The sequence below is a fragment of the Chaetodon auriga genome, chromosome 8 (assembly GCF_051107435.1).
Source record: "Chaetodon auriga isolate fChaAug3 chromosome 8, fChaAug3.hap1, whole genome shotgun sequence".
Taxonomy (NCBI): Eukaryota; Metazoa; Chordata; class Actinopteri; order Chaetodontiformes; family Chaetodontidae; genus Chaetodon; species Chaetodon auriga.
In genome coordinates, this window is record NC_135081.1 from 10,454,722 (window position 1) to 10,467,337 (window position 12,616).

The window sequence follows — 12,616 nt, forward strand, 5'->3', positions numbered from 1 at the left end:
AGGCAGAGAATAACAGTGTAAGAAATGATTGTGTGTCTTTGTACACCAGTGGGTACTTCAGATCTATGACCTCCTCCAGAAACGACTTGTCAGGCCAAAATCTTGTGAACAGTTTTCCCTTGAAAATATTAATCAGGCAAACATCAACTGAGTTAGAAGCCAAACCATCTGCAAACAGTGAGGAGCAACATGCAGTTTTTTATTTTAAAATAATGGGTTACGGTGGGTCCAAGATCCATCTACTTACAAAGATGTTTGATTGTACATGCATTAATTAGGCCTCTAACCCAACAAAACCACCAACCACACCCCGAGGGAAGTGAAATTTATCAACACTTGCATTAAATATTTTGTCTGATTCATCTCTTAAATCCAATGGCACTGTGCCGCCACTACACTATGGTGTGAGCGAGTGGTGTCTTAAAGTGTTATCCCTCAGTTTAATTGTGCGATGATAATATTAAAGCTAATGAGAACTTGATTTCCATCTGGTTTGGCATCCTGTGGTCTTTGTTGAATGAGCAGAGGTATAGATGAAACAACTTGTTAGCAGATGAATTTAAAATTCCTTTGCTTGACATTTGGCAAGCACTCATTATTACAGACCAAGGCCAGCAGATGTCTACTTATGGAACATGGAAATATGTGGTAAAGATGGCAGCTCTGTGGTTTGTGCATGCTTTTCAGCAGTTGAATGGATTGTAACGTTAGGATGGCCCTGTGTTTTATGTGCTGCTCTGTGTGTCTGCAGTACTCCCAAAGATTTTGGGGTTGAGATGAACCTTCTCTTCAGTGCTCCGTAAATGACCTCATGATTTAAAAAAGAACAACAGACAAGTATATACTGATGAGTCACCCTCTTGGGATGTGTTTTACTTCACTTAGAATGCGTTTCAGATTGATGCTCATAAGGCATAGTGAGAAAAGGTGCCACACTTAATATCATAATGTACTAAGGGGGAACTATCTCTATTGATGTGCAATGTACATGACATAAAGCTGATGTGTCTTGGCTGTATGTGGTAACTAGAGAGTTAAAGTGGATCAGTTGAAATATCAGTGTCGCTTGCCAGAGGAATTTACCTTAACACTGACACTCAGCAGTACACTTGGAGAGAGATGCAGGAGATAATAAAGGCAAGGCGTAATACATCTATATTCACACATTTATAAGAAAGGAGAGAGAAGAGTTTGTGCTCAAATTACCATTGACCTTTACTTCCATATTTGCATTTTCATGCAAATGTGGTCATACATTGTTTTAAATACATGCACAAATTTGCATGAATGCTTGTTTACAATAACACACCGAGAAACAAACAGTGCAGACTTTCTGTCCTATCTAATGAAACCCAGTCCACTTCATGACAACCAGGCAACACACAAATTTCACACACCCTCACGGGCACACACAATATTGACACAGAAGGAATTCCAAGCAGCTCCTTAATCCAAGCAAGTGCTGACTGAGGCTTAGATTGGATGGAGGGAGTGAGGAAGGAAGGAGAGATGTTGATATGGGCAGGTGAGAGTGCAAGGGGTTTAAAGATGGGTGGGGAGAAGGAAAGAGAGAGGAGTCGAGATCAAAGAATGGGATTTTCCCTGAAAGTACATGCTTGTGCTTTCCAGGTAGTCCATTGTTAAAAAGAGGTGACTTCTCTGTTGTCCGTGCTGAACTCTGTGTTTCAGGAAACTTGGACCTGGTATGTTTTTTAGTAAGTTGTCATTGTAGCAGTTGCCTTTGCAAAGTAAAAACAATACTGATGAACGTCAGTGTTCTGGTGTGACATTCTCGATGATCTTCTGTGTGTATCCTGTACATTTGAGTGCAAGTTGTGTTGTTTAACATGTTGAATTTACTAGTTCTTAATATATTCTCCTCTTTGCTACCATTCTGCAGGTATGACTACAGAGAGATGCTGTACAACTCCACGTTCTGTCTGGTGCCTCGAGGACGACGGCTGGGTTCTTTTCGCTTCTTAGAGGCTCTGCAGGTCAGTGACACATGTACAGATGTTGCTCATTATTGCCAGGCATAGCTGTTATTAAACTGTAATCAGTTACGGTAGGTGCGTAATGGTGACTGAGAAGTGTCATTGTGCCTCTAGGTTTCGGTACATATTAAATCTTTCCTATTGCTCGTTATGTACTAATAAAAGGAAAATGCCAGCTGTTTTTGGAATTACAGAAGGTGGAACACCACAGGTACTACTGCTGCGTGGTCCCAATTAAACCCCAGTCAAAGGTGGACACACATCGTTTCTTGTGCTAAAAGGGCTTCATTTTTGGAGGTTTCTAAAATGCCTAGATTAACAAGGTGGATTTTGGCAGCTGAATGTAATGACCAAACACAAGTTGAACTGGTTCAAGAAGTCTTGTAGCACGTCAGCGCTGAAGCTATGGTGACCAAACAATAAAGCCATTAATCAGTGGAGCATGGAAAAAGTGATGTATAGTTATTCCCAGTGGCTTTCTCACCCACTGCCTGTCATTTTGTTATTGTGCAGACAGTGTTGATACAGCTGCCTCTGACTCAGTGTATTCTCTGCCCTCCCTGCCATCTTTTCTCTCGCTTGTTGTTTTCCTCTTTTCAGTTCTTTCTGTGAGTTTCTTCACCCAGCTCCACGAGTCAGCCCCTCCTCTCCTCTAACATCACACTTACTCTTAGTACGTTCTTCAAAGTGTGCTCCTAATTCCTAGTGGTACTGAACCCATCTCACCTATTGTGTCATTCACACAACCTGCCTACTCACTTAAAGTGTACAGAGCTGTTGAAACTTCTTTGGTAACACTGCTTCAGGCTCAGACGATTGTTATAGTTAAAGAATGGGTTTATTTTAATGAACATTTTCAATTTAGGTTGAATTGCCATTGGCCAGGATGCAAGTACGAGGCAAGCCCCTTTTTAAGAGCACAAGCTCCTTTCAAATATATTGATTCTTCAAAATAACAAGTTTTTGCTAGTTAGTTAGCTAATTTAAGTGAACGTTCCAGGTGTCGATAAAAGAGTAAATGTAGATTCCTTTAAGACAACTGCGAGTTAGGCTTAACGTGATCCTGCAAGTGAGTGAGACAAATGGTTCATTATATCTGGAATAAACACGTGCTTCTAATGTCTAAAGCTGTTTAATTCAAAAGGCTGTGTTGATTTACATATATCTTAAATGTGCTGTAGAATCTGCCATTACACAGGTAAATATGTGGTAAGGAGAACAGGTTTCTAAGTATACATCGCTGCTGTGCTGAATTTGAAATCCTGTCATCATGAAAAGCCTGGAAATCCCATTTTCCCTTCAGACACACTTGGGTACCAGTGTGAGAACATGTTCACATGCAATGTATTCTCGTGCTTTAGTGAATATTTCCAATTAAGATTTTAGATATTTATCTCTTTTTCTTCTCCAGTGACTTACGCTACAATGAGTGCAAGAGTGGCATAAGAGTCAATATCAATGTCATGAAAAAATCAAAAGCAACCAAAATCATATTTTAGTTTTTTCTGTGTGAATTATGTGTTTGTGTCAAGTCCTGTAGTCCTGGGAATAACAGCAGAGAAATAGTTGGGCAAGAGAAAGATTTTTGACCAAGTAGAATAAGATTGATGACTTTTGAGTCCTTATTGACTGGAATGGGAATATAATTGCACCACTGGGGAGCCAGCAGTGAGGCGAGGTGAGACAGTGGACTGATGATCAAGTCTACGCGGTAAGAGAACGCAGTGCAGCTGCAGTTGAGGTAGTGTGCAGAGGTTGGCTGGGGTGTAGGCCTGGACCATGGCCTGGAGGTATTAGCACGTCTTTCCATTCGCAGCCTTATGCATGAGTACAGAAGTTGAGGAGGGCAGGCGGACACTGGAGAATTTGGGGAAGTTGAAGGCAAGGCAGGAAGCAGTGCACTAGTCAAGAGCAGAGATGTTCGCACGAGCTAGAGCTGGATCGGGGAGGAGGAATTGAATGAGTTGGTTGATGGTAAAGAGCGCAAACCTCTGGGATCAGGTTGTGCAATGCAGGTGCCATGACAAGCAGTAGGCACATTGAGCTCATCTGTTAGTGTGTGTGCTTGCAAAATGTAAGGAGTTCATAGCAGTGAGTTTCATTAATGAAAGTGTGTAATGTGATGAGAAGGGAGAGGATTGAGCTACAGTCTCTAGTTGATTGCTCCGTGAGAGCAGATAGGTAGAGGAAGCATGGGAGCATTTCAGCATATTGTTGCCTTTGCTCATGACACCAAGGAGATTAGAAAAGCACTGCAGCACTCCGATGCAGGCGCATCTGTGCCTGGGCGTGCGTGTACATGTGTAGTGACCAAGGCCAATCAGTGAGTGGAACCCCCCCGCTTAACAGATTATAAGGCCGGCCACTGCAGGCAGGACAATGCATGTACTATTCAACTCTTACAAACACACATACAGACTTACACACACACACACAAACATGGATCCACACTTCAATACAATTTCATTAATCTCTCAGGCACAGAGGTTTAATGTTCAAGCATGTTTTTAAGTGCATCTTCTTTTCCACTGAACAAAACGCTCATTTTTTATGAAGCTGCACTGCCTAGCCACTTTGAGAGTTAGTCATCAAGGAACTGCAGTAGTTCTCTAGGTAATGAAAATGTGTGTTGGAAGACGAGTCACCACCATTGGTTAAATTGCCTGATTTGATTGCTTGGGAAATGGACCTTGCACAGTGATGGCATGAGTTTGCAGAGCATAAGTCATTTTGGTATTTTTTCAGTTTTCATTTCTTTCCAGTCTGTCTTTATTTTATTGCCTGTACATATACAAATGTAGCACATTCATCTCATTAACCAATAGTGTATTTTGTGTGTGCCTTTCTATATTACTCTTACAGGCGGCTTGTGTGCCAGTGATGCTGAGTAATGGGTGGGAGCTTCCCTTCTCAGAGATCATCAACTGGAATACGGCAGCTGTGATCGGGGACGAAAGGCTGCTATTACAGGTAGAAACTTAAAACAACTCTGAAGTTGGATTTACTCGACAGGCTTGTCAACACTATTCCAAGAAAAAGAAGAAAAGTTCATCTGCACAGTACTGTCATGGTGCTAATTGACCACAGAGAGGAAAAGAGGGAGGTTAGGCATCAGAGAGGCAGGGGTGGAAAGCAGTGTGTAGAGCCAGAATATTTTTCACATCTAAGTGGGTGAATTAAGGGTTTATTGCGACCAAACCAGAGTTGGTCATTGCTGGAACAGTGGGAAGACTAACAAAGACAGCTTTGGTGAGATTTGTTTTGTTTCTGTCGAGTTTTAATGAAGTGTGTTTCATTATGATCTGCGAGATGATAATGTTACTGTTTTTGTCATTCATTGGTGGATTTGAGGAGAGCAATGTAGTGTCTGTTTCTAAAATGTTGTCACTCTTAAGCAAAAGGTCCGTCTGTGTAGGGATCCTTTCCATAATGTTTTCAGATGCTTAGAGTAACAATCTGAGCTCTGTTAGTGGATGTGCTTTGACAGGCACAGTTTCCGTTATGTGACTTCCAACTGAGGTGATCTATTGGCCCAATTACAAAACTTTTTGCACCAATTAGTCATGTAGACACCAAAATATGTAAAAAGTAGTTCCCAGATTTACCCTGTAAATCTAATTTGTGTGCAACTGTATGTGGCAACTGAGATTCACTTAGTGGCTTTATTGAAGCAGATCTTGCAGTTGTTCTAGAAGCAATGTTCTGTTTGCAGTAAATGACAGTATCCAGTGTACACTACAAGACTATGCTTTTGTTCTGTCTCTGGGCTACTTTAAGTATGCTAACATTCATTCCCTTCTGTCTCAGATCCCCTCAACAGTGCGCTCCATCCACCAGGATCAGATCCTGTCCCTGAGACAGCAGACCCAGTTCCTATGGGAGGCTTACTTCAACTCTGTGGAGAAGATAGTACTGACCACACTGGAGGTACGTACGAATACATTCATGTTCATATAAACCGTACGATTGCATATATATGCAGTGCATGCAAATATCTATATACACATGCATGTAAGGACTATGTAACATTTAACTGTATGTAGTAAATCTAATTGCAATTTTTGTATATAATAAAGTATCAACCTTTGTACTTTTTTTCATTTATAAGCCAATGTTTAGGATTTGCTCTTTGGCGTAAAATATAACTAATTTATGTGTCAGTATATTATCTAGTGATATTTCTTCCTGTATAACTTAAAATGTTAGTTCTGAAGTTTTTCTCTTGACTGAAAACAACAATGCATGCTTGTTCACAAATGCACACAAGCATAAAAGTACAAAAATCCATTAATTCAGGTCTTTTCATCAAAGTCACTCAATTGCGTTCATCCCAGTTATTGTCTTTGCACCAACAAGTTTTCAAGTGCAGACTGTGTAGTAGCAGATAAAATACCCACAATGAAACGGCTTCAGACTAGATTGAAAGCCAAGAGAGATGATATATATTGTTACATGCTGCTGTCATGTTTTTGAGGCTGTTTCTTGCTGTGGCCTGGCAATCAATCATGTCAGTAGTTTGTTCCTGTCAGAGTCCATTTATCTGTTTTCTTCCTGGTGAGTAGCAGGCTATCATACTGCTCTGGGGCTAGAATTACAAACAAGCAAAGATGAGAGCAGGAAGGATTGAAAGGAAAAGGAGCAGGACAATAGACAGCATGTATAAGGCTAGCTGTACGCAAGGCAGGATTTTTCACTCCATTCCAAGCCATGCGTTCGTTCACCAGCCTCTATCAGCAGTAACCAGCAATGGCCCACTAAACTATGGCTGGCAATGTCATGTAAAGATGTTAAATGTATCAGGATGTTTATTTTGTTTGAGTAGTTTTAATCTTTTGGTTTGAAGAAACAAATGGAAGAAGTACTGCTGGTTTTCAGTTCAGTTTCAGTGCTACAAGTCAGCCTGACTGCTGTTGACGCCATTAGCTGCTGTCTTCAGATAGTGTGACAGAGGCCTTTTCCCAAGAGGTAGGAAGTCAGGGCGCTGGAGGGCAGAGCTGGGATTTCTCTGTCAACAGGGTAAAGTTACAGCCCCAAGAAGCTGATGTTCGATCTGTTTACGCTCTCAGTATCTTAACCCTGTTACAGCACATACATAGTACAAGACTGGTAAGAGTTCAGTGTTTTGCCTTCAAATCTGATCTATTAGTGAGCTACTAATATCAAGGGATTGTAGATATTTTACTGTAAACAAGCTAAAGTTGCACCTCAAGAATCTGTTTATTACCACAACATCCTACAAGAAGTAAATAGAGTTTACTTTGCTCTGCAGCTACCACATAGCTCCAGAGCATGCTTAATATTTTATTAAGGTATCCTCTCACTGTCTGAGAGGCTTCGTAAAGCTGTAGTTGAGTGGGATTCACCTTATGCTGTGGGTCTTTAAAACCCACTCACGCATTGTATGTGTTATTGCGATACACAAATGAAGTTTTACATTTGGGTGAGGATTATGGAACAGTTGGTGCCAACCCACTTTATTTTGAAAAGCTAAAGTGATGTATTGTTTAATTAAATTCTGAGTTTCAGACTATCTCAAACATAGCAGCATGACTTAAAAATAAAACACTTTTTTTTCCCCTTCGTAGCTGCTTGTTTTCAGAGAGTTTGGGTGATTTTATTAAGCCACGCCTGCCACCTAAGCCAAACCAGAGTGATTGAATTTAAGTTGAAATTGTCAATTTCAAATGATTTATGTTTGTTTTTCCACCCAAAACAAATTATATCTGGGTCCAAATGAAATTAAAGTGGATTGTTGAGCATCATTGTTTCCAGAGTTTAAGTCTTGCAAAGCAGCTGCTGTTTTTCTCAGTTTTTATGCAGTTTGTATTGCCTTGAATGACAAGATTCAGGGACACATTACACCTGGCACAGGCTAGGAGAAAATGTATATGTAGTGAATATGCTTCCACATTCATTTCATTTCAGTAATGACATGGGTCACTTAAGTTTGTTACTGTTAGTAGTTTTCTAAAGTCAGTGCACTGTGATCGCTCTAATCCAGCTTATAAAAATCTAAAGTTCTTTATGTGTAAAATCTAAAGTATTGAGCTTGTATAATTGTGATATCAGTTGAGTGGCAAATCTAAAAAATTATCCATCACAAGCCAAAATAAGCCGCCCAGAAGAAAACAATGAAAGAATAATTCTATAATTGGATGTGTTTATCGGAAGACATGACAGCACAATAGAAAGTACTCATTTGTAGTTTGCAGGTTTTTCTGTTAATTTGAGGAGAGCTCTTGTTTCAGTTGTTAATTTGAGAAATGCCAGAGGATCTGTGTCTGCACTCAGTTTCCAAGCATCGTATAAGACTGGCATAATTATTGCTTAATTTGAAGCGAATGGACATGGTGGATTTTGGCTCGGAGCTAATTTCTGGCTGACATCCTACAGACAAACCACAGTACTTGTATAGATACTCTGCATGGGCCTTTTGATCTTTTTCCCTCATGAGTCACAGAGGAACAAGGAGCGTCGTGGACATTTGATTGATATTTACCTATTGCATGTATTCATTATCCAATATTATCATGTATTATAGAACATTGCAATTTACAGAAAGCTAAATTTGGGATCTTTCTGCTCCTCTGTGCAGATCATCCAGGACCGGGTCATGCAGCACACCTCAAGGAGTAACCTCATGTGGAACAGTCTGCCTGGAGGACTTTTCACCTTGCCTCAGTACTCTACATACCTGGGAGAATTCCCCTTCTACTACGCTAAGCTGGGTCAGTTAATAATTCATGCACCTGCTGCTTTACGCTAAGAACAGCATTAATGGCACACCGTAAGGTTTGATGGACTGATTTTCATTTTACGAAACAACACAGGAACAGCTGGTGTGTGGCAGCTGTTGAATCCTCAGAAACGAATGTAAATCAGTGACATTTCCACAACTTATGCACTATATCTTTATTAATCCATGATTTGTCACAGAGAAACTCACCAATTAGACCTGCCATGTTGCCATGTTGTATTTGCGCATGGTTAATTGGCCAGATATGCAGCTTGTTACTGACAGTGGGATTTGGGTAACTGGCACCTTTTCCTTCACAAGTCTAATTAGACCTTTTCAGTCGCACTGGGTGCCAAGTACACACAGCTTGAAGTAAACAAGCCCAGACTCAGGGATGCTCAAAATGTCAAAGAGGTATTACTTACAGATGAAATTCCACTTATGGAACATGTAACTGTAGGGTTTGTGTTAGTGCAGTCCCATGTTCAAGTGACTGCACTACACCACTGAACGTGATTCAGAAGATCGTTGTCGTGTTTGAAATCTTGCCTGACAGATTTGATTTGCTTCTTTTCTTATGTTTGATGTGTCCTGGCTATTTTCAGGTGTTAAGCCCTACCCCAAGTTTACAGCGATCATTCATGTGGTGACCCCACTGGTTTCACAGTCCCAGCCAGTCATGAAGCTGCTTGTGGCTGTGGCCAAGTCCCAGTACTGTGCTCAGGTAATTCAAAACCCAACTCACTACACTCTATTACTCACCTCAGGTCAGGTTGAGCACATACTTGATGCTGGTGTGATCTGAGTGGATGTCTCATGGAACTATAATATTATGGAGCTAATGTATCAGACTAGGAAAATGTTTGAAAATTAAAACACAGAGTTTCGTACACACTGCTCTCAGATGTTAAAACAAGAGTAGCCAAAATTTTCCAATGCTAACATGCTAGCTTGACAGCTGTGAGTACAGACAATAGCCATGTTCATTGTTTGCGTTCATTACAACAATATTAGGTGTTGTCTTACGTGTGAATGAGACTTGACGTAGTTGGATACAGTTAGCACTGACGACAATATGCTCCCCTTCTGTACACGCTCCCTGAGTCAGCACTTGTTCAGCAGCTAACCCAGTAGTACATTATACACACCCCTGAGCTGGCTGTACACTTTCAGAATCTAGTTTAGCTTCCTGGTTTGTCCAACGCTACCAACTTCAGCTTGAAACAGAAAGGAAAGTGGGCAAAGCTGCTTTGGTGAAAAAATAGCTATGTTTGTCTCAATGTTAGTGTCATTTCTGGGGTTTATCACATCACTGTAGTGCTGGTGTTTGCTTAAAACTGCTTTTGAACTTCAGTATTTTATTCATACTGGGGATAAAGAGAGGCTGTCCAAATAATTTACATCCCATCCTGTGCAGATGCTGTTATAATACTAATGCACACTGCAGGAAATATAGGAAGCCCTTACCTGTCAGTGGACTTTAATGTACATTACCCACTATTGTGGCATTTTGCAGATTCATCAAAAATGTGAATGTAGTTTTCCTGGGTTTAAAACTGTATTGCTAGCACGAAGGTGTCAGTACATGTAGCTTTAACATTTAAAATGATACAGTGTGTCACTGTCACGTAATGTAGGTAGTGTGACAGCTCTGAAAATAGATCTGCAGTAGCTTGAGGAAGTTGTTGGTATGTCTTCCACATAAGTGGGGAGTAAATATAAACAGGACTTTGAATAGAAGCAAGGCCTTATGGTAGGTTTTTGATCTGTACGTATATTGCTAAGTCTGACAAGGCTTGTCAAACATTAATAGACTTCTATTTTAACATATTTCTCAGTAGGTGCCTGTACACAGGCATGCAAATGAACATGTTGTGTTCACAATGCTGACTATGTTTTACCTATTTTCCCTATGCGCAGGTGATAGTTCTGTGGAACTGTGACAAGCTTCTTCCTGCCAAGCACCGCTGGCCACCCACCTCAGTCCCTGTCATTGTTATAGAGGGCGAAAGCAAGGTAAAAAAAAAAAAAACAACTCAGCCTTATACTTCACTCATCAGGCAGTGTTACTGTGGACGAAAATAAGACTGAGAGCTACATACAAAAGGACTTGCACATGAGTTTTCAAAGCAACATGAGACAGCTACTTGTTGAAAAACTGCAGAATTATTTAATATGCCAGGGATGTGACTGGCATGCAGTGTACTGTATTGGGACTTGGCAGGGCTTGCAATCCTGACTTGGTTACACTGAAGCATACATCCTTTTTCATCAAGTGTTTGTTATTTAGCCTAAGCCCTGTAGGTTGAATTATAATGTGACTAACAAGATTCTTGCCATCAGGGAAAGAAACCTTTACACTGTACAGTATTTCAAAATATAACTGGCATATAGATCAGTATGCACAGATTTCTAAGATTGGAACCCACTTTATGAGCACTTGTAATACAGAAAATTTGCATAGAGACATGCCAAAAGGCAGAGGATGCAGGGCTCATCAGGGAAGGAAATGCGCTCCACTGCTTGTAGATTTCTATCGGTGGTTTCTGCTCATCCCTGAAATGCTGTATTTCTGCTGTCACTGGTGTTATGTCAGCTTGTATATTTGGCTGATTCTGCTGTTAACGCAGCACAGACAGACAAGAAGAAACTGGTAGCGCTGCTTGTCAGGGAGACGTACCTCGCTAGTGAACATACTGGCCCTGCTTATGCACTGATTATTGCTGTTGAGTTGCATTAAACAACCAGTCATGTTTTGCTTGTGTGTCTGTGTTTTGCAAATCATGGCAGGTGATAAGCAGTCGCTTTCTGCCCTACGACACTATCCCCACTGATGCTGTGCTCAGTCTGGATGAGGACACCGTCCTCTCCACTACAGAGGTGAGATTACCAGGAAACTACAGCAAACATTTTCAGAACATTTACAGAAATGTTTAATGAAGAGTACATGCTGCAGAAGTTATTGTTAATAATGGTAGAATCGCTATCATGTGTCTATGTATCTCTACAATGCAGTTCCCTGGAATTATGTGCTCCAGGTTTCTCAGCCTCATGACTTCACTCCCTCTTTCTATCTCTTGATTTCCGTCTGATTTTGGTCCAGGTGGACTTTGCCTTCACGGTTTGGCAGAGTTTCCCAGACCGCATTGTTGGTTACCCAGCCCGCAGTCACTTTTGGGACAGCAACAAGGAGCGGTGGGGCTACACTTCCAAATGGACCAACGACTACTCCATGGTGCTGACTGGGGCTGCCATCTATCACAAGTACTGAAACACTACTGATTGTCACTCCTCTCCATTGAAATTCTGCTTCCTTTTAGTCCAGTACTAACACAATTCACTCTCTCTCATGTTCTGTCTTAGATACTATCACTACCTGTACACCACCTACCTTCCAGCCAGTCTGAAGTCCATGGTTGACCAAATGTCAAACTGCGAGGACATTCTGATGAATTTTCTGGTGTCCTCGGTCTCGAAACTACCACCCATCAAGGTCACTCAGAAGAAACAATACAAGGAGACTATGATGGGACAGGTGAGGTAGAATATTTACCATGTGAAAGTAGCTGACTTCATTTTGTGTCTACAGGTACAACAGGCACTGTGCTGGGGATTAAGGGACCATAGATGGACCCATTCCAAAGAGCAGTACATTAAATAATGACATAATCAGAATAGCAAAGAGGTCGTAGTCCTTAAGCGCAATAAAAAACAAAGTAATGGGAATATCTTTATTTGTAAAATGTACATTTTGATTACCATTCTTGCACTGATGATGGGAAAATAACTGCAAGTGCACTGATGTGTTGATGTGTGGAGTGAAGCACCTGAAGAATACAGGCGATCAGTGGAGAGCAGGGCGTGTGAGCGTGACTGGCTGGACAGC

At 41.0% G+C, this 12,616-nt stretch overlaps 1 protein-coding gene across 1 annotated transcript in view; it reads left to right on the forward strand.

The window, feature by feature from the left end:
• The window catches only part of LOC143324675 (exostosin-1a-like), a 39,915-nt gene that overhangs the window by 23,319 nt on the left and 3,980 nt on the right, over nt 1-12,616 (forward strand). Inside the window, exons 2-10 of the mRNA XM_076737366.1 lie at nt 1,901-1,994; nt 4,857-4,964; nt 5,802-5,921; nt 8,590-8,722; nt 9,336-9,454; nt 10,651-10,746; nt 11,521-11,610; nt 11,834-11,994; nt 12,094-12,265. Of these exons, the coding sequence (XP_076593481.1) occupies nt 1,901-1,994; nt 4,857-4,964; nt 5,802-5,921; nt 8,590-8,722; nt 9,336-9,454; nt 10,651-10,746; nt 11,521-11,610; nt 11,834-11,994; nt 12,094-12,265 (1,093 nt within the window). The remainder of the gene's footprint in view (nt 1-1,900; nt 1,995-4,856; nt 4,965-5,801; nt 5,922-8,589; nt 8,723-9,335; nt 9,455-10,650; nt 10,747-11,520; nt 11,611-11,833; nt 11,995-12,093; nt 12,266-12,616) is intronic.